Below are 24,017 nucleotides of genomic sequence, written 5' to 3' on the forward strand. Positions count from 1 at the left end.
AAGAATATAATGAATTTTGTGGATAATATCAGGATAAGAAGTTAACAATGTATTAGTAAATTTCTAGTTTTCTTTTAACACATGAACATAAGCTTCGACAGTAACAAAATATGTTTCTCATATTTTAAACCATTTTAGGAAACTCATACTCATAGATTAAAATGATAACTAAAGCGACTGTACATAACACGATGTTAGGATTTGTAATGCTATGCAAAACAAAACATTAACACTGTTCTCTTTAATGTAAAGTTTCTTCGTAATACATAATTTTGTCTTCAATATCAGTAGCATTCCCCTGTATAACTTTTGAATAGAACTCTGTACTTTCTTCTGAATCATTCTCACAAGTTATCCTGAATCATTGTCAAAAATCCAACAAGTTATTGATGCCATTAGCTTTAGTTTTAATTACATGATTCATTGAAGGAAGTTGAGGTTCATCAAACATTATTAAAGCTCTTCTCTATCCAAGTTTAAGTACTTCAATATCTATCGGATAAACTAAGTAAGTATTTTGAAAATAACATATAATATCTCTGATATCCTAAATGGTAATTTGGATCTCTTTAAACGTTTGGAGATTAATTTCATATCGTAAATATATCAATTTTTACCCCAAACCTTCACGATATTTCAAAACATTCTGAGGGCAGAATGATAGTTCTTTTTCAATAAGGCCGAAAACCGTGTCAGTAGGCAAAAAGGTGTGTCCACTTATTGGAAATTTATCTTGAAAAGTGGAGAATTGTAGAATTTTCGAAAATGGAGATGTCGAGTTTTGTGAAAATGTGCAAGTTTTACGCCTCTTTCACGACGGCAAATATTCAGTTTCGTCATATAGCCACTGTGTGAAACTCATACTAGAGTACCAGAATCCGTTAAAAAACGCCTAAAAAATGACGTTTGTTGAGTTTTGTTATTTATTCCTATTCACTACACTGTCCTCACTGTACAATACACTGTCCTCAATTTATTCATAAAAATGTATAATATAATGCAATAGTGGAAATATGGTACGTTAGTCGCTCAATTCTAGTATTGACATATTATTATTATTACAAATATCAATCTTTCTTGCCTTACAAATAATTGAAATAACACAGTAATATAATTTATATAATTTATATCCACATAGACATCCCAATTATTTTTATAATCTCCTGGAAGCAATTCTGCAAGAATGATTAACACGGTTTAATATCTTGATTTCCAGGATTAATCCGATGATCTGTTGTAATAGTCTTAAAAGAGCTTTGGCGCAACACTTTATCCTCACATTGGTGATTAACTTTGGGCTTATACCTATCTACAGATTAATCTTTGGTTGGTGTAACTGAACTGAGGTTAATCAGTTCGAGTGTAATTTCCTTTGTCAGTACAGGTTTATGTAAGAATGGTCTCACGTTAAAGTGTCATCAAAAAAATGAGTTTTAATCCGACTTAAGCTCCCCACGGGAAATTCATATCATAGGCAAATATTTGCATTATACCTAACATTATTTTTATTCGTTGGCATACTGGTTATAATTTTACCACTTCAACAGGTATAGGATGAAACGACTGAAATGCTACATTTGTTAAGAAACTATACTGAATGGTTTTATGTTACCAATCAGTGGTTAATTACAGGATAGTGATTAATTCACTTCTAGCTATGGAATTTTATTTTGCAGTTCTAATATTCTGCAATAATTAATTCGAAAAAAAGACCAACTAATTGGTTACTTAAAGATTTTTTTTCAATATCTCGTTAAGTTGGGAGCACGTGATAAAAGTAGAGCATAATCTCGTACACGATTTGAACACATGAACTTATAACTGACATTTTATTCACCCAAACCGGTAGTCTGTTTCTTATACTATTTGGAATGGATTTTTGTGTGATTCTTTATTGGTCCAAAGAAGTTTGGTTTAGAGTGAATTACGACTAACTTTATGGCAAACCTATAAAAGCTACAGTCCTTGAAATGCATAAACGTATTTTTTGAAGAAGTCAATATTGTTATTTTCATAATAATTTATGTAAAGCGGGATTCGTCCGCGCAATGATTTAAACTGGAATGATAGATGATAATAGTGATAATAGTAATGCAATAATGTAATTACTAAGGCAAATATTTAAGCATGCATTTGATTAAGAAAATTTGGGGCACAGTGGGATCTAATCTGGGATTGCCGCTTGGGAGTTTGGTGCGTTTCCATTACGCCACAAATCCTTCAGTTAAAGCTTACAAATTAAACTGCTATTAAGTAAGGTATACTTTTGAGTTCCATTTTCACTTTAAATATATATCGAAGTCTGATTAAAATTTCTCCGTGTCCTCATACATGCGTGTTAGCCCTTAAAAATCTGCTACCTCTACTTCTAAAGTAGAAATTAGATTGCAGGACGAACCATAAAACTTCTGCTTCGACTTGCGGGATGTTTCAAAATATTTTCCTCATTGCGGAAAGTGTGCATATCCTGTTATTATTTGCTGAAAGAAATTAAGTGTATCTTAAGAAATTAAGTGAAAGAAATTTATTTTTATACGAGCCTTAGTATCTCTTCTATTCTTACTTGGAAAGTTTTAACTAGCTAACAGTTTTGAGCAACCTTACCTTACTGCTTGACGCAGGTAAGTGATTATCACATTGTACGTCGAGCCAGAATTCCCGGATTCAAATTCTGATAGATCCCATTCTTATCTAATATGCTTCTATTGCAATCTCAGTCCTTACACTCTTTGATAAATAAGGTACTATCTTGTAGAGAAATAAATATATTTTTGAAGGACAAAAATGAACGGGAATCAGAGTAAATGGACACATACATTTACAAACTAATTTCCTTCAGTTGTACTGCATTTACTGTTTTAAAATTATGTAAATCATTTTCTAATTCATGTATCATTAATGTTTTTATTTCTTCTCACATGCAATGTGGAATAAGGTAATACAATATACATGTTAAGAGCTAAAATGCAGCTGCTTTTTAACGCTCACTGGATAATAGAGATTAATTCTATGATATACAATTTATGCACATTCAACTCTACACTTAAGACTTACTTTCGTGTAACCAACCACTTCCGTGTTGGGTTTCATATATGACCAGACATTTGAAAGGAAAATAAAGATATATAATTCAACTAATGAAGTTACAGATCTCGTGGTTCGAGATAATTATGTGAACAACTGTATAATGATGTTTTAGAAATAAGTTTTGATTTATGTTTCCATAATTATTGCTCAATGTTTGTTGTATTGCTCTCATATTCCAGACGACTACCTTGTGAAGTACCAAGGGAGTATCTTTTGGAACTTTTTCGTGATATGTCTCTAAATTCTGAACTCCGTATTGCTTCGTATCTTGAAGCTATGAGATGCCCAACTTATTTGTTTGTGAAAACTGTCACACATGCTTTGGAAAGAGAGGAAGTCAACCAAGGTAAGCATGCTTATGAGAAAACTATGTTAAATGCATTGAGTAATATTAAAGTAACCTTACGGCCCAGAAATTTGTTCAAAATACAAAGAAAGATTGTTACGTACTGTAAAAAATCTGTTACCGAACTGCCCTCACTCATACCAATTACGTTAGTAAGAAATTACGTTTTCGAGAAGGTTTTCTGATATAACGACAATGTAATAGCATTTATTAAGAGGCAAGCTCTGTAGAATATCAATTATTTAATTCAATTTTAGACACAATACGTCCTTTCATAGATACTCTTAGAACATAGAGAAGTGGATTGAGTGGTGTGATACCATTATACGATGGCAAGTTGTATATGAAAGCTTTTAAGGGTACAAAACAACCACAATCTCTATCGGCCTAAAAAGAATTAAAACATTCACACAAGACTTGAAACTGAAGGGTTCAGTAGTAGAGAGCTTACTTCTATTGCGTGGAATTTTAGGTTCGATCGCAGCTCGCATCAAATAGTCTTTGTGGTGGTCAAACATATTGAGAGTAGGTTTTCGCGGGGTTCTTCCCTTTCGTTACACTTCCTTCGTTCGCCATTTCGTTCATTCTCGTCATCGCCGTCTCCTTTAGCCTACACAGCATAACCATGGAAAATAAAATTTAAAGATTACATTTCATTTCATAAATAACACAAGTAAAAATGTATATAATATTTACTACCACAGTAATAAGTAGTTCCACTTACGTTTACGCTAGTACATAACAGCTGATGATGCAAAATACAACTGTTAGTCCCGACCCAGTCCTTTTTATGAAGATCGTTTATCTTGAAACGATATTGTACAGGATATATATATACAATTGTAATGCGAATACTCAAATTTGGTACAATACGAATATCTGGTATTACTTTCTCAAATATTGCGAGATAAAGTTAATATATATTTCAAATCTACATGTTAAACAAAAAAATATGGAAAAATAAAAGGTATCACATACGTTATCCAGCGTTACAAACTAACAATACTACAGCTTTACGAACATCTACAAACATTTTAAACTTGGGAGACCTTTGCGTAAGTACTAACGCAATTTTGACGGACGTGTCAGTTCAAACTTAAAATGTATTTGTATCAAGTGGTAACATTTTTAGAATGAACATCAAGAAACAATTTTTGAAATCATTAAATATTTGCTTTTTTTATAAATGCTTATTTTGAAACCATACTTTTAAAAAAAAAAGTATCCCATCCAATCACTGAATTGTTCTTTAAAACCTAAACATAACGTAGTTTGCAGCAATTTGATATCTTAAACTGATCCCCAGATTTAATGAATACTGATAACGTTTGTAACATTATTTAAGACATGTTTGTATAAGTACTTAAAATGACAAATAGTCAAAATGATCTTGCATACCTATAGAAACAGAAAAAGGCAAAAACCATTTTTATAAAATGTATATACAAGCAATCGTATATACAAGCCGTATAGCAATCTCTAATCTTGTTTTCCATATTTATGGAATAATTGCTCTGAGCGGCATTATGATTACTAAGATGACCGAAAAGCACCTTTGTGATTGGAAGTGATACATATTTAGCCATTTTTCGGAAATGATTCCTTTAGAAAAGGCCACATTAGCAATTCGTTCTAACTTCTTTTCTTTTTGTTCAAAATATATCGTATCAAAATATTAGTATTTCACACTAAGATACTATAGATTTGCGTTACCCTACACCAGTATCAGTTATGATGTATTTCTGTAAAGAACTGCAGACTGTATATCTATGATAACCTAGCGTCTTTACTTTGTAACACAGGAAAATAAATGGGGCATTGCAGGATCTTGTTTAATGTGTAAATTTAAAAGATATAGTATCTTGACATAGCGCCAATAAAAAAATAACACGTTAATTTGCAACACTGCTAATCTGGGTATTGCAATATATGTCAAACGAAACATTCTGATTGATTTTTGGAACGTAAACCAATTCAGAACAATTATGCATTTAGAAAAAGCTAATAGAGTCATCATCATCATCATCATAGGTATTCTACCTTTATTGGCAGGTCACTTGCCGCAGCTGAGAAGCTTCCATGCTCAGCGGTTCCCCGCTAACCTCTTCGTCTTCGCGTATGATCTTTCTGTTTTTATATCATCGATTAATTGTAGTCTCCTTCGCCCCCTCCCTCTCTTTCCCGCCACCATAACCTCTAGGACGTCCCTCATGATACAATCTCTTCTTAGGCAATGTCCCAACCAGTTTCTCTTCCTCTTCCTAATAATATATAAAAGTGTTCTTTGCTCACCCACCAATTCTAACACTCTCTCACTCGTTTTCCGTTCGACCCAACTAATACTTTCCATTCTTCTCCACACCCACATTTCGAAGGCTTCCAGTCGATTTTCATCACCTTTACGTAATGTCCACGTTTCCGCCCTATACAGTACAACACTCCACACGAAGCATTTTATAAGTCTTTTTCTCAACTCTTTATTCAAGGTCCCACAAAACAGACTTTTCTTCCTCCTAAAGGCTTCTTTCACCATTCCTATCCTTGCTTTTATTTCACGTTCGCACTTCTTGCCAATACTAAGAATACTACCCAGATATCGAAAACTATTCACTTGTTCTATTTGCTCTCCTCCTACTTTTATATTTGACACAGACCCCTTCGTTTGTAATAGAGTAGCAATAGAGTAGTATAAGTTAAATGGTCCACGCGTGAAACACCGTTCTAAATTTTAAACTGTTAAAACTATTAATAGCGGGTTTGAAATTTACACAGAAAGTCAGGACTGTAGCTTAAACAAAACGTAGTTTTCAGGAGTGAGACAATTGCATGGAATTGTGTAAAGGAAGTGCTGAATTCATGGAAATTCTGTAAAGAAAAAGCAGATAAATGGTCATGTGTTTGAAGATCGGCAACCTAAGAAATGTCCTTCATATAATGTATGCCAATGTGTGGCACACACTAAATATGTTAGGAGAATATTTTATGCTCTAAACGAGTTAACCAGCAAGCATAATATTTTAGGAGAAATAATACTACACCATGATTAATAAAAATTGGAAATAACCCCATAGCTAAGTAAAGATTTTTTTTAAATAGTACTACTTTAAACATTTGCTGTATTGAGTAGCAATTAAAATGAAACAAAATGTTTCAGTTTAGCGTCCCACGATTATACCTGCTAGGCTAACGGATACGAAAGATGAAGGCAAGTAATTGGTGATGAAAGAATTTGTGGAATAAGAATGTAGGAAGAAATAAGAATGATCCAAGAAACCACGAACACGATTTTGTCCACAAGAATCTTACTTAGCCTGCTGATCGAACCAGATATCCCAAGTACCAGAGGTAAGCTGTCTACCACTGAGTCACGGACCACACTTACAAGTAAACTGCCAGTTTGTTTGAATACAGTTGCAGACTAAAACATATCCCATTGGGAAGTACAACTTGAGTATACTAAACATACAAATGTCTAGGTACAATTGGCAAAGGGTACAAGAAGTATTAGCTGAAAAAAATATTAGCCGATAGGAGCCTATGACAGGTATATGTTTTTCGGTATTTGATCGAATTCCGTCTCATATAACGAGTTTGAAAAAAGTTAATAATGTATCGTGAAAACTACTGTTGTCTAAAGGCAAGAAACAAATTATTTTATCGTTATTCAAATTCAATTCGTTATTTTGCTAAACCGATTCTAATTAGTACAATGGATATGCAATCCGGTAAACAGCGAATAATGCATGCATATGCTCTACCCACTATTTGTATACACGATTCACAAAGTGCATCATCACCTGCAATAATCCTTTCCCTATAAAAGCAAGCAAACCAAAAATCTCGGCGGTTGGGATGGTAGCGAATTCGAAAGGCGTTGGACCAAACCTCAATTTTGTAACAAACATATCAGTGTGGCAAACTGCAAATAAGAGAATAAAACAAACTGTTAAGAATGAAAATTTTATTATCGTGACGGAGATGGATGACATCAAAAGTTACAAAATGATCTTACTTATGCAGTTCAAACAACATGAATGGCATTTGGCATTTGTCTCCTCCCCCCAAAACAAAGAATCTCATAGAAAAGAAAACAAGTTACATAATATAAATGCTTAATATAGAAGCCTCAACCAAAATTTTGAACGTTGACACCCGAAAAGCAAGAACAACTGAACCGAATTGAATAAAATTGTGCACAGATATTGCAGACGTAAAATGAGGGAACACGGGATTCGTATTTTCCTCGAGAAAACGGCCGGGTGTTGCACGGACTCCTCCAAACCTTTGATCACGAAATATCAAAAGTGCTATAACAGTATGTCAAATGTGTGTAAAGGACATGAAGAATTGCAACGAAACTTTGTGCATGAACAATACGCAAAAGTAAACGAATATTTTTTTTTATTTTCTGCGGAAAAACGGTGTTAACGGGCAAAAGCCCCCACCCAGAATTTTGAAACTAGTTGCCCGAAAGGCAAACAGAAATGAACCGAAGTGTATGAAATTTTGCACAAATATTGTATACGTACAATGAGGGAATACGGGTTTCGCATCTTCCTGGAAAAGACGGTTCGGTGGGGCACGGACCCTTCAAACGGTTTCAGGGGGAACGGTGGGGCACGGTTTCAGGGGGCAAAAATTCCCACCCAAAATTTTGAAAGTTGATGCCCGAAAGGGAGGAAGAAGTGAACCAAAGTGATTGAAATTATGCACAGATATTGTAGATATAAAGGGCGTGAGTACGGGTTTCGTATTTTCCTGAAAAGAAAAAAATAAAACTCTTGAGTGGACCGTTGTGTTGAGTGGCGGGAGGAGTGGACCGAAGCGAAGGAAATTTTATTTAGATACTGGATATTAGGGATGCGCACGAGTCGAGACATATCTCGAATCTCGACTCGACTCGACTCGAATTCGAGTCGAGATTCGAGTCGAGACACACTTTGTAAAATTCGAGACGAGTCGAGACAAACGTGTTTCTCGACTCGAATTTTCGAGTCGAGACACGAGTCGAGTCGAGACAGCTCATAAAAATCTCGACTCGACTCGAATGTCTCGAAAATTTTTCTAAAACTTTTAATATTATCATGAAGAAATTATTCACTCAGGAACAGCCTTGAAACCAATTCCAGCATTTATTACTTTAGAAAGGTTCAGAACGTATAAATTTAATAGTTAATCTTCCGAGATCAAGATCTAATTTTCAGCTCAATTCAGTTAATTAAAACTAGTAATTAACGTCGTGATATTTGATTGTACTTCAAATATAATAATAATAATAATAATAATAATAATAATAATAATAATAATAATAATAATAATAATAATAATAATAATAATAATAACAACAATAATAATTGATTATCTAGTTTGTATAAAACTATTATCCGTAACCTATATCTAGTCTGTATAAGAACATTGCAATAAAGTGAACATCATAAATTCTCTGAATGAGCAATTGGCAGTCTATAGTAATTTAGCATAGTTATAACTATTGTGTTTTTATTTCCATGAACGATATAGGGCTACATAACTTCTGGACAGGGCCAGATTTAAGGGGGTGCAAAGGTGCACGCTACCCCCCTTTGTTGTAAATATACCTGTCTAAAATGAGAAGCTAGCAGTGAAAATACCGCGACATTTGTGTGTCGTGAATGGGCCACTGATGTACCGCGAGGATATCAAAACAAAATTATTAATTCTATAGCAATCAAATTGCAAAACGTAGGGGAAAATGTATATTTGTATTGTACATTACTATGAACCTCTACTATGAATCTACAATTTTAAGTTTCATGCCGTGTTACTTTTCTGTACATTTCTAATGTTGAAAAAAGTATTTGTTATTGTTATGACCATTATTGCTTCTTTATCGTTACAGACTATTTCGTAACTTGAAAATTTAAAATATCATTCAATCCTTTCGATAAATTATTTACATTTGTGTTTTAAAAGTAAAATAGATTTATTTGTTCGTTCGTTATTTAATGATCTTCATTCTTAGTAAAAGGTTGGATACAGTTTTCGAAAGAGTAAGCGTATTTTTAATAACCTGAGTCCAACATTTCATTGCAGTTGTTTTCTCCTTTTAAATTAGAATGAAAAATAAGCATAGTGATTTACCACGAGGAAAACCCAGTGATCGAGCTTTCTTTTCTGTGCGAAGGAGATCAGTAATCAAAGAAAAAAAATACCAGTGTGTTTTATATTTACAAATAAGAATATCTATAATGTGCCGCGAGAATCCATGTTACACCCATAGTGTGCTGCAAGTTGAAAAAGGTTGGGAAACGCTGGTTTAGAGGAAAGAATAATTGGTACACTCCCTCCTCCCTGCTCTCTCTCTGCCTAGTATATTTTCTTTATTTTATTGTCTCCGAAACACCATTCCAGACAAATGCTTTTCGGTAGAAAAGTTAGAAACAAACCATCCCGCTCTTGGACAAAGTGGGCAACATGCGGTAGTCAGGTCAATGAACCTGCTTTGGAAATTTTCGTGCAATTTAGGTTACTGAGAGGGTGTAGTTTCTTCAACTAAGCCGCCTTCTACTATGGCTCGTGCCATAAATAAGTCATCGTCTGATCATATGGGAAACACCGCTAGTTGTCCTTGCCTGACATCTGTTTCATATTCATATAGCAAATGTTTTTTTTTTATATAGACGGTGTTGTATCTATCCAGAGAAATATCATCCGCCCCTGTTCCGCTTTGAAATGTTGCGGTTGACCCCCTTGAGCCTTATGATGGGGGCCCTGGGGGACTTGCTTCTTACAAAGTTCTCTTGGCCCTCGACATGAGTACATTCCTGTGCAATTCGATTTGCAACATCTCTTTTCGCTTCGCAGCAATTTGAGATCACATTGTTCGATGCCATGTTAAGACAGCACGTATTTGTGGCGGCCATTTTGAAAAACATGCTTCATATAGCAAATGTTTCCTATATATGTTGTTGCAAATTCCATGATCAATCGAGAGAGGTAACACTCGGTCCCTGTTTCCATTTGAAAATTTGAAGTTGGCTCCTGGGGTCCTATGTTGGGGATCCTGGGGGCACTTGCTTCTCACAGACTTTTATCACCCCGTGACATTGGTACATTCCTGGACAACTGGATCCGTCACATTTTTGTTCGTTTCGCAAATCTTTCAGGTCACAAAGTTTGATGGGACACCCTGCATATTCCCACATACGACCCAACCATGACATAATGTTCACTACTTCTATTATCGGTTATTGGCTCAACCCAACCATTTCATGTTCCCCGACTTGACATTGCCTCAATCACTCTAACATTGATGCATTCCGAGTGATGCCTGTTGCCGGAATTTTCTTTTTCTGAAGCGAGTGGCCTAACTATATTAGACTTGTCTGGATGTCCATGGCCAGTCTTGCCAACTTTGGAACTCGTTTTTCTTTTCGACTCTAGGTACGTCGGTTTCCTGCATATTCGGTGCTTCTTGTTTTGTTCATTCTAATATGTACAGCCCCTGATCAAATGTGGCGCATTATGGCCAACTCCGTTTTTTCCGTATTTTTCGTACTTCTGTTTTTTCTATTTTCTTTTGTTAGATTGTACCACTGATTAGACACGCCATATCTTATGTTCTACATGATAGGTTGACACTGAATATTGCACTCACTTCATATAGTGCTCTTTGCAAAACATGTACTTTTCATTGCAGTTGGCAACACTGTTAACCCCACTGGTGGCCTTCATTTGTTCCCTATTGTGGCAAGTCTCTTTCTATACATCACTTGTCAGCATTGTATTTTACCGTGCCCCCCTCCTTTTTTTTGTGGAATTTGCACTTTTTCCCCTTGTCCAGCCTTGCTGTTTCCCGAACTTCCACCCCTTATATTTCCTGAGCCTATTGCTATGGGCAGCTAATTTTTTGGGAATGCTCATCTCTGTTACAGCTCTTTCAATTGGCATAGGCCACTTCGGAAGGTTTCCTTGTGAGATCCGAACGAGACAATTGTGTTCGCATTGGATATGTTATAACTAGACAAATCCCGAAGTTATACGTGTCACCGGGCGGGATATCGTGAGTTACAACATATTCAACGAACTTAAAAAAGTTCGTTACTGAATTCTCTATTCTGTGTGTCTATCTGTCCGTCTGTCTGTTATTTGCAATTTTTTCAATTTTGTACACTGCATTAGATAGAGCATCAAAAACTATATTAGACAAAATGATTAAATTTTTCGCGTCAATCTAACCGTTCGCAAGATAGTGGCCAAAAAATGACCGATTTACAGAAATTTAAGCAGCCATATCTCGGGAACCGTAAGTCATAGAGAGATCATATTGGTGTTGATCAATATCTAAAAGGATGGTAAACATTTTGGTACCAAATAGTAACCGGTAGTCACTGTCCAACTGGCCAGTGGTTTGGCCAATGGCCAGTTGGCCAGTGGCCACCAATTAATATCAGGACAAAAATGTTTAGCATTCTATTAGGGATTGATTACCAGCAATATCATATCTCTATGGCTTACCGTTCCCGTGATATTGGCCAAAAACATGGCCAATTTCTAGATATTTAAAAAAGCCATAGCTAGGAAATTACCTGCTAGAATAGTTTGAACCGAGTCATTTGTTCGGAAACGATTGGGTAAATGGAAAACTCGGTGAACATGTATCCCATCATTTTCAAGGCCACACTTTTTTGGGGTAAAAAGTTTGCCTCAGGGTTCCCCGCAGGGCCCCAGACGGGATCCAACTAAAAAGTTTCAAATGGCAAGGGGGGTTAAGTAGCACATCGTTTGAAATCTGTTGTAAAATGAAGGAAAATGGAGAAAGTCTCGACTCTCTACGACAACCCTGTGCAAAATGGCGGCGGGTCAAAATGAAAACAAAAACTTAATTGAAAAGTCCACGGCCACCCGTATAAATCGAAAATGATGAGACAAATGTAAAAACAAGAAAGGACGTGTGGCATTACGCGATCGAGCTGAAGAGAATTTCACAGTAAATATCAAGCTCAAGCTCGAATTAGTGAGAAACTTGACTAGTGTGATCCTCATTGAGACTAGCGAACGCGAGCTCCATTGAGGATAGAGAGCATGAGCCCGAGTGAGTCACGGTTGCAAAATTACCAATTTTACTTCTTTCTTTCTTTCTTTCTTTCTTTCTTTCTTTCTTTCTTTCTTTCTTTTCTTTTCTTTTTTTTCCTACTCCAATGCGTAAGGTTTATGAACAGCAGAAGTGCTTGCTAGAAAGACCTTAATTAGCATTGCTTGAATTATCCATAGACTAGGAACTGCTTAGATATCTAATGCAACTTACGTTCGGATTTTAACAATTCAGGTTGTAATTAAAACCTTGAATACTGAGCAGATGAGCACGCAGAATGTTTTGTTGGGGTGTATTTCTAATACGCAATTAATTCTTCGTAAACAAATACAACTCTATAGTATCTGAAGCGGCTTGAGTTGGATTGAATGAAGACGTGAACATGCATTCGAGCTGCGCAATGTATTGTTAATTATCATGAACTGGAACAATTAGAAAAAAAATGGAAGCGCGACTGATGAGCACCAAACATCAAAATTTCACAAGGCATAGTCAAAGCTCACACCTCAAAGACCAGAAAAAAAGATTGCCCCATCAACTAACCGTTGTCTTGTCCAAGTCAGTTGCTTCTTTTCATTGTGAAATTTCCTGCAAGTTAATCAGAATGTTGAAAATTTCCTACATTTTAAATTTACTTAGTATGTACTGATCAGTCAGAACATTATGACTACCAACCTACTATCGATATAATTTCCGTCCAGGCGATATCTGTGTCACCTGCCGACGAATGCCTGCTAGTCAGTCACGCGTATGGTGCATGTAGTATCAGTGAGAGTGCTGGTCGTGTGTAGAATGGGGAAGGCCCGCGATCTGAGTTTGACCGAGGGCAGGTTGTAATGACCCGCATACTCGGCAGGAGAATTTCGGAAACTGCAGGACTTGTCGGATGTTCGAGGAGTGCTGTGGTAAGTGTCTTCAAGAAGTCGCGAAACTAAGGGAAAACGACGTCCAAACGTCGAGGGGTTGGGCGCCCCCACCTCATTACTGATGTCGGACGTCATAGGCTGGGCAGACTGGTAAAACAAGACAGGCAGCGAACTGTGGCAGAACTAACATCATACTTTATTACTGGGCAAAGTACAAGTGCGTTTGAACACACAGTGCACCGAACACCCCTAACGATGGGCCTCCGAAGCCCATGTCCCATCTATGTGGAAATGTTAACACCACAACATCGGCAACTACGACTGAAATGAACACATGACCATCGTCATTAAACCTTGGCACAGTGGCAGAGCGTTGCATTGTCTGATGAATCCCGATACCTTCTTCATCATGACGATGGGAGGGTGCGAATTCGTCGTGTTTCAAGAGAACAGTTCTTTGACACCTGTACTGCGGGACGGAGACAAGCTGGCGGTGGCTTAATTATGCTCCGGAAAACATTCACGTGAGCATCTATGTGTCTAGTGAAGCTCGAGCAAGGCACCATGACGGCCAAGGCGTATCACACATTGCTTGCAGACGACGACCATGTTTCCCAACGGTAGTGGCATTTTTCGAAAAGATAATGCACCATATCACAAGGCCAGGATTGTGATGGAGTGGTTCGAGGAACACAGGGACAAGTTCCAAGTGATGTGCTGGCCGCCCAACTCGCCTGATCTGAACCTAATCGAACACAAATGGGATGTGATTGAACATGACTTCAGAGCGCATCGCCCCTCTTCCCGGAATTTACGGGCATTAGATGACCTGTGTGCAAGGGCGCCGATCCTGGGGGGCCGAGGGGGCCCGGGCACCCCCAAAGCTCATGTGAGCCCCCGCATTCTATTTATGAATATACAATATTTGGCATAATTTGAATACAATTTGTCTTAAAATCCTCATATGCCTTCTGCATCTGAATGCCCCCCCACATTTACAGAAAAATCGGCGCCCTTGCCTATGTGTACCAATCAACTCTCTCCAGTGACCTTTCAAGGATCATTGCGTCCATTGTTATCCGTGCCAAAGTTGGACACACTGACAATAAGGTAGGTAGTCATAATATTCTGTGTGCGTATATTTTAACTCGTATATTTTGTCTCGACTCGAATTTCGAGACGTCTCGACTCGAATTCGAGTCGAGTCGAGACAGAGACTGTCGAGTCGAGACACGAGTCAAGACAGAAACATATTTTCGAGTCGAGACACGAGTCGAGTCAACATTTTCTCGAGACGAGTCGAGACAGGCTTAAATCTCGACTCGACTCGACTCGAATGCATCCCTACTGGATATGTAAAATATGGCCTTTCGTGTTCCACAAGTGTCGTGTTTCCATCAATTTTTTTTTTCAAATTTGGCGGATCACCTACAAGCACAAACATTATCGTATTTTTTAGTATTTCAGGAGGCGCCTTTAACCGTAATAGTGTTTTTACACATAAATAAAAACACATGTCGATATATTTCCAGTTTGCTGTTGATCTGCCAAATTTGAAGCAAAACGGATAGGGACACTTGTGAAACACGGAAGACGTTGTCTTACATAGGGTCTATATATAATCTACACACAATTACATTAGCTTCGGTCCATTCCTTCCCTCGCTATTACGTTAATATTTACTTTTTTTCGGATGGGGTCTAGGCCCCAACACTTTTTTTCGCAAAAATTAAAACAAGTTTCATTTATTGTTTTGCAAATTGTCCCTATACAAAGTTTCGTTGTAAATCTCCATATTCTTCAGGTACTTCTGACGTATGATGTTTTGCAATTGTTATATTTCGTAATCAACTGTTTCGAAAGTCCATGTCTCACTCAACCGTTTTTTTCTTTTTTTTTTAAGGAAAATACGAAACCCAATTATCTCATTCTGCGTCTGCAATATTTGTGCACAATGTCATTCAATTCGGTGCACTTCTTCTTACCTTTTAAGCCTCAAATTTCAAAATTTTGAGCGGGTGCTTTTGCCCCTAAAAACTCTTTTCCACAGAAAATAAAATAAACGTATTTGTTTATTTTTTCCGTATTGTCCCTATACAATGTGTAGTTCCAATTTTTCATGTCCTTCAAGCACTTCTGACATGCTGTTATTAGCACTTTGATAATTTATGATCAAAGTTTTGGAGGGGTCTGTGTTCCACCTAAACGGTTTTCCTTTTCACGAAGATAAGAAATCCATATTCCCTCATTTTATGTCTACAATATCTGTGCACAATTTCATTCACTTCGGTTCACTTCCTCTGGCCTTTCGGGCCTCAACCTTCAAAATTTTAGGTGGGAGCTTTGGCACCTTAAAACCGTTTTTCCGCAGAAAATAAAAAAAAATGTATTCCTTTATTCTTTGCTTATTGCTCACGCACAAAGTTTCGTTGCAATTCTTCGTGTCCTTTACACACGTCTGACATAATGTTAATAGCACTTTCAATATTTCCTGAGGAAAAATTTGGAGGGATCCATTCCCCGCCTAACCGTTTTGTACAGGAAAATACGAAACACGTATTCTCTCATTTTTTGTCTACAATATGTGTGTACAATTTCGTTGACCTCGGGTCATTTGTTTCTTGCCTTTCGGGTGTCAACTTTCAAAAATTTGGGTGGGGCTTTTGCACTCTAAAACCGTTTTCGCAGAAAATAAGAAACCCGTATTCATTTATTTCATGTGTAGTATCTACCTTCGAAATTTTATCAAATTCTGACTTACAGTTCGGAAGTGTTACTTTTAGTAACTAAGTAGGGGTCCCCTAGACGAACCGTACCTGTGGGATACCTCAACCTTCTCCTTGACTGTGCAATGCATAACGCTTCCAAAGTGATCCCTCAGGTACGATTAACACTGAGGGCTGATTGGTCTAGCCACACCTCGAGCGAGGCTAAACTTTCGTCAAAAAAGTTGAGGATAAAACTCCGCAGCTCGATTATACTTTGATAAGGTACCGACATCGTAAGCAGCAACAACATAGTTACAATGTATGCTTTATCAAAAATATGAAATAAATGTTCCGAACTTTGTTCTTGCAAAGGGAGAAATAACGTTGTTGGTTAGGAATACAGTTCTTTTTTTTTAATTTTGAGGTACAGTTTATTAACTCGCAAAGAGAAATAAGGAGGATATATCGCTAGAAAGCATGTGTGGCTGTAGCTTTACAATAGAGATTCTACTAGAAATAAATTACATATATACTGTACGTTTTTTTTTTTTTTGACAAATTCAGCCCATAGTGTTTTCGAGAATATATTCTAAACAGTGTCCCAGTAAAGGTTAACCTTAGGAGGCATAAAATTTACGTCTATGAATCCATTTTTTTTTTCTAAAATTCCATGCAAATAGCGTAAAACTTATTATCTACTTATTTCTAGAGGGTCATCAACCACTTTTGTAAATTGTATGAGACACATACATTCTTATCTAGTACATATAGTGAAAGCCACACGTCTCAAAACCACGTACCAAACTTTGCAAGCTGCTCATTACAAGCAATCTTTTTGCATCTCTTACGGTTTATGCCAAGGTAAAGCTGGAGGGCTATAGTCAAGTTGCGTCCGTAGGGAACGGGCGAATTAGCGGTTCACTCGAGCAGACGGTTCTACGAAAAGGGAAATTTATAGGTAAAATACGATGTGAAGTCCTGCATTTTTCATGAAGAAATAAGTGTGAATATAAATAATTACCATCAGTAACACCATATTGAAATGAATTATAAGTGATAATGTAAGTATTGTATTTTTAAGTGTGCTCTTCCACTATCATCGTATATACGTATACCCCCATCGCTGACGCGCCTGCTCCCTATGGACACACCCGCTCGCTGTCACTCGGGCCTCCCTCATGCGCTTCTATCCTAACTCAATTATCGTTCGTGTTTTTGGCCACATAGCACAAGTTGATTCGTGTCTTATGTACTGTAATAGGTTACATACGTAATTCTTGTAGTGTTTGGACAACGTAGAGCAGACGTCTAACTGAAAACGCATGTTTTATAATACTTTCTGCATAAGTGTTACATCTATACGTACTTTCCGTATAAAATAATATAGGGGTCAGGATCTCACATACAAATGGACATATATAACACATAGCTGATGAAGGTAGCATAAGTATATGCATGTGATATACGAAAAACTGCTATATGTCAGATATCCTGCAGTGGCATGATGTAACATCTAAGTTCAGTGCCAATGTAGCATACGGATAACGCATGCTCCGTACTGATTTCTATACTAAACAAGAGGATACCGTATATTTTTACAATATACCGCTGTCCGAAGAACGGATTTTTCTCTATGTACGACTAGTAATAGCTCCAGCATTCGAAACAGCTAAAGGGAGACTTGAATGGACAAATGTATCTGAACATGTAAAGTCCCATACTAGTGATTTGCCTCTCAACCAAGGAAATAACATCATGCCATCAGGTCGTTTACCATCTGAACGACAACATCCTGAAGGTTCACGTGCGGAAGGAATTCCAGCTGTGGTAAGGGCTCGTAAAATGATATCATTCAGAGAAGAGTGTCTAGCTTGTCTACCCATGCTCTCCATGCATAAAAGGCCATGCAGCCACGTTGGTTAACTTGATACCTGCAAGCTGGACAGCGATGTGGCTAACAAATAGCTGAACTTAATCTTAAGGCGACAGCGATTCAAAATGCTTCATTAGTCATATGAAGACCTAAGGGTGGGGAGGATATTGCATTCAACCATGCCCCAGGTGGTAGGGATGAGGCAACACGAATCCTGGCTTTATCCTCTGGAGCAATAACTGATTGTAAGAGAAGTTCATGAAAATGCGCTGCAATTGGTGTATACCAAGATGCCTGAGAACCTCTTTTGTTTATTTCTGGAAAATCTGTATCTGTTAATTTTTTCCATTTGGTGAAGCCTTCTTGAACTGTGCCATCTGGGTCTAGGTGGTAACCTTGCGGAAGAAGAGCCTCGACTAAAAGAAGAGTTCCCTGGTAAGGCGCTAAAAAAGAATGAATCGCCATATCAACGCATCGTCGAATACCAAGAGCCCCTAATCTCGCAGATTCGTCGCTTAAGGAGCAGTTTAAGATTGACTCCAGATCTATTTTAAGGACAAGATCATATTTATCTAGTAGTGGAGTCTCATTCCAAGATGGAAAGCATCGTAAGAAGTAGTTTAAACGAGGGATCGACAAAGAGGAACGTAGAAGAAAGAAAGCTGCATGGACAGAGATCGAGACGAGTCGAGACAAAAAGTATTCTAACTTCGATATTTTGCTTAACAGGGCATTGGTAAATGCTTCCTTTGTGAGAGCGGCGCCTAGATGACAAGATTCTTGGCTAGTTAGGAGACGTATTCCTGGAGCAGCTTCGTCAAATGTTTTAAATAAAAGGTCGAATTTGGCTTCAAATGATCCAAGAAATCCAACTTCACACTTTGAAAAATTCAAATTCAGGCCAAGTGCAGACGCCTTCCCATTTATTTGTGCTAGAGTTGAAAGAAGTAATTTAGGTTCATCAGCGATAGTCCCATCATCCAAATACCAAATGTTTCAGTGTTGATTGATTTCACTAAGGAATAAATGATTATAGCAAAAAAAAAATGCTGGGCACAGGAGATCGCCTTGTTGTACTCCTATCTTGAATGAAATAGTATTTTGACCTAAGAATAGATCAATGGGTGGAGCGTAACATTGGTAAAGATATAGATAGATAGAAGGAAATTCATTTAACACTGTAGTGAGCATGAAGTCCCGGCGAAGCTCGTTAAATGCGTTGCGAAAATCCAGGTTTAAGATAACCTTAGGAGCATTGTAAATGGAGGAAAAATAAACCCGGACTGGACGTACATCTGCTTTGGCTCCTTTGGGAATACAAACACCAAGTTGATGCGGAGACAAAAAGTTCTTAAAATGCTCCCGTGTTCTGAAGCATATAATTTTTGCTGATACTCTACGCCAGACACTACCAACGACGATAGGTCTAATTCCACCACATTTCTTTTTAAGACCAGCAAGTTTGGCTCCAAAAAACAATGGCAGAACTTTCAAGGGAACTTTTCCTGAAATAAATACATTCAACAGAACGCATAATGATTTTACGAGCTTTTCTTTCGACTCAAGTACTTGACAGGATAGAAGATCTTTCAGAATCGAAGGGCGAAGACCATCTACACCTCCCGCACTACCAGATGGATAGGAATTAATAGCTACCTTAACTTCACTAATCGAAACTCTTTGACAGTTGTTTGGGTCATCTGGAAGATTCTGTAAAGCAAAATTCACCAGGGTGGGCTGGATTCTTCTCCAATAGCGTCTCAAATGCAGAAATGTCGGGGGCTCTAACAGTATCATCTGACATTAGTAGACGGACTGCTCCACGGATGTCACCATCTGCAAGTTTGTTTTCTACAATCTTAAGATTGGAAACATTCTGTTTTGGAAGAAATTTCCTGATATTTGTTGGATGCTAGGTTCAAGCGTCAGTACCTACATCACACCGATGACAAACTCTTTGTTTTACCCAGGAGGTAAGGGTTTTTGCATTTTCTGATTTTTTGGGAGCAGTTAGTGCAACTAATGGAAATAGAAACAAGTTGATCCAATCTCCTTCGACATTTGAAATGGTTACTGGAAGTAACACATCGACAAGTGCATCAGCAACTGCAGGTCGAGCACCTCGAGGAACACGCCTTAAAATATGTGTTGAGGACCTTAACGATATTAATATTTTGCCCAAGTTAGACAACGTCAAATCCTGTGTGCATTTATTACGGATAGAGATGTTACTTCCATAGTTTTATAATCAGGATAGCTATTATTATAGATATGACAAAAATCTTCGTCCCCATTTATAACCTAATCCTTTTCACCTACATGTGTAGCTAATCCTCTAGAATTCACATAATGTTTTCCACAGTGAGGCCATGGTAAACATTCGTAAATTTAGTAGTAGTAGATAAATGACTATTACTAGGCCTGCTAATGTTCACAACTGAATCAATCTTAGGGGTATTACACTCACCTGATTCCACTGATTCAACCAATGGAACATTTGAACCGTCACTTGATGATTCCATCAGTTCAATTTGTATTTTTATATTCAATTAAGATGTATATTACAAAGAAATTTGTTTATAAATTTCAAATAACAATGAACAATGACATCTTTGCCATTGTTGATATCAACCGAAATACCCAAATCGATGATCAGTTATGGTTAAAATTTAAAAATTAATGCAATAAAGAAGATTATTGATAGTCTCTCGACTGCGGAATTCAAAGTGCCGTCACCTACATCTGAGAAATGTACCACAATTAGATCTTTTCACTTCAGTCAATATCAAGTACGATCATCGTTTTTGTTTGAAACTCCTCAACCACTGATACAATTTGGAAACTGTTTTCACCAAATTTGTCAGTAGATCTTCATGAACAATTCACTGTCAGTCTAATATTATTAATTGCAAGCATATTATAAATGTGTACGCAGCTGTGGACAAGTACGAAACCAAGAAGACTTAAGATCATAAGAAAAAAATGATGGTAGCGCTCCTCAACTTTACCTATGCTAACTGGGAAATGTAGGCAAATATCAACAGGGAAAAGGATTAAAAGACATTAGAATAATATTTTCAGGATGAAATATGTATAACTGTTGAATCAATTTTCCCCATCAGTGATGATTCCATAAGATTTTTTTTTCTCTCTTGGTGGCGATTTTCAGTATATTGGGGATGAAATGTATTAGTAACGAAAATACTAGAAATCCACATTGAGCACAATAGGTTGTGGACCCGAGGAAATGTTATTTTTATCGGGGAGAAATCCCGCTCGGCTGATCCTTGAAATTATCACTGGTCACCTGAAATCACTTCTTAAGCTAATCTAAAATGTACTACCAATATTGTAACACCAAGTATCACTCGCTTATTTTATTACAGGTAGATATTGTTAGTCCACTCTTTGATCTTGCATTCAATATTTATACTAGCGGTAGCAAAATACACTGCAATCTTCTTTCAGCAATTGGTATATATATATATATATATATATATATATATATATATATATATATATATATATTTGGTCTAGGAATTAATTCGTGCGGTTGGTACGCACACATTGAAGCTGTAGTAGTAGGGTACATATGTATGTTTTGTCCCACTTTCCCCCTTCCACCCCCTGACTACCAAAAAATTATGAAGCCACCCCTGACTATTGTACTTTAACACAGAAGGATACCCCAAAGTGCGATTGAATATGCTTTTATGACTTCAAAAATCATAAAAACTTACATCTAAAAACTTACAATGGAATCCTAAACAAAATATATTTATTGCATCTTAATCTCCAGTTTATAAGCTTTCATTTGACACTTGAATCATGAAAATCCGTTAATAATTAGCTTTCAGAGAGAACTAAAACTCAATGAGAAGGGATACATACAAATACTATATCTACTTCGGAACAGGTGATCTGTCATTGATTCATTTTGAACGATTCCAGTACTAACATTGGAAGTTCTGAGTATGTAATAATAACAACACCAAAACTGTCCGTCCTGGCTGTCTGTCCAGGCTGTCTGTCCAGGCTGTCTGTCTTAGCTGTCACGGCTTGTTGTCTGTCCCGCTTTTTTCGATTCAAGATCATCACTTTGAAGAAAATTCTTGATACAAAATCTGTCCGCAACCCTCTAGCTTTTATTACTCTGAAACATACCACATGCAACACCATCTATTGAGTAGGTGAGTAACTTATTGATCATAGCCACCTAACCGGGAAATTTAGTTAAAACATCAATGTTCAAAAAAGAAAAAAACAGTGTCTCCAACTCAATATATTTTTTCGGAACGTTCCAGGATTTTAATTTTTCAAGATATCGCTTTAAAACATATCGGGATGAATTCACCCCATTACTAATAAATATGATAATTGTTAAAAGTGAGTTGGCAACACTTGCAGTCCCACCCCCAAATAACGTTATTATTTAATACCTCGGTCCCTAATTAACCGATTTTCAAAATTCAAACGATAAATGAATACTAATAACATAACCAATTTTCTAAAATGCATAAATGGTTGCATAACCCAAAGGATACTTTTCCTTTTTCAATATCTCCAGAAAATTTCAACAAATCGAAAAAATAAAAATACTGCCATAAGTCAAATAAAATTTTAAGACTTTTTAAAGAATAACATTTTCCCGAAAACTCAAAAATAAACCCGTAAAAAATTCCCGAAATTTTGAACTTGGTGTAACATCGTCAAATATTAACCGATTTTCAAAATTCAAACGGCAATCGATAGACAAATAAATTTCCTATCTACTGAATGTCTTATAAATTGCATAACTCTAAGTATATAATTACAAAAACTCAAATAAATCCCTTATTTATACATGTATCTTTAAAATTCAAATGACATTGTGTTCTAGGTCTTAGTTTTTATAGTCTGATACTATAAAAAACACTTATACACTTAAAATTACAAGTTCGGATATTGATAATGAAATCATAAAAACACTTTTACACTTAAAATTACAAGTTTTATTTTTTGGATTCATTTCTAAAGTAAAACTGATGTATTTTATAACCATTATCTAAATCTTTCAAACCTTCATACTTAACAAACAGCTTATACTTTTTCAAATCTTTCAATACTTGCTCAGTTTCATCATTATATCTTTGTGGTAATAACGTCTTATATTTCTCATCTAAATGTACTAAAACTCTTTGACCATAACGCTGTGTTTGAATCAATTTCCATAATGTTATCTCGTACGCTTTACCTTTTCCTAACTCATCTATGCGAAGGAATCTCAATGCTTTAACATCATTTTTTTATTCAAATAATTAGCCATAGTTTATTTATTGTAAGGAAAATGTTCGTTTTATGAGAAATTCATAAAACCAATCCTCATTTACATACAGAAAATTTACATAAAATTTACATACAGAACTCAACAGTTGGGTAATTATCTTTTAAACCAGTGTATTTGATTTTTATTCCATCTTTAACGATCTCGTCAATCATTTTATCTGTTAAGTGTTTTGTAAATCTAGGTGGAAGAAATACCTTAAACTCCTCACACTCAATTAATATGCTCTTTCCAAACTTAGTTTTAATCTTTTCCATTTTCACAATTTTATATTCTGTATTTAATTCTAATTCTCTTAATCCAATAACTTGTTTTTGTTCAAGACTTCCAAGTTTATTTAAAAGCTCAATATGACTCGACATCGTATTTATTATATAGAAAATCAACGAACACTCTTCAATTTTTATCTTCACCAAAAAATATTTAATCATTTTTTTATCAATTTTGTTTATGGAAAAACTTTAATACAAACATACATTTAACTATCTAAAACTCTTCTACTACTTTCTCATTCTTAGGATCATATGTAAAGTTCTTTTGTCCAATTAAAATCGCATGACATATAGTATTAGTAGCCACAGCTTCTGCAAAGTCTACTACAATCTTTAAGTTTGTTCTCTCATTTACCGATACATTCTTCCTCTTACTACAATTAATCACATACATTGGTCTGTTATCTATAAACTCTTTAGGATTATAGTACATTTCGATATTGCCACATGTTATTCTCTTAAATGCAGT

At 36.3% G+C, this 24,017-nt stretch overlaps 1 protein-coding gene across 2 annotated transcripts in view; it reads left to right on the forward strand.

The window, feature by feature from the left end:
- Positions 1–24,017, forward strand: part of Apoltp (Apolipoprotein lipid transfer particle) — a 6,186,292-nt gene that overhangs the window by 1,453,502 nt on the left and 4,708,773 nt on the right. For both annotated transcript variants that reach the window (XM_081762641.1, XM_081762640.1), the window contains exon 13: positions 3,267–3,433. In XM_081762641.1, coding sequence (XP_081618767.1) covers positions 3,267–3,433 — 167 coding nt within the window. The remainder of the gene's footprint in view (positions 1–3,266; positions 3,434–24,017) is intronic.

The sequence above is a fragment of the Thermobia domestica genome, chromosome 6 (genome assembly GCF_964235325.1).
Source record: "Thermobia domestica chromosome 6, izTheDome1.hap1.1, whole genome shotgun sequence".
NCBI lineage: Eukaryota > Metazoa > Arthropoda > Insecta > Zygentoma > Lepismatidae > Thermobia > Thermobia domestica.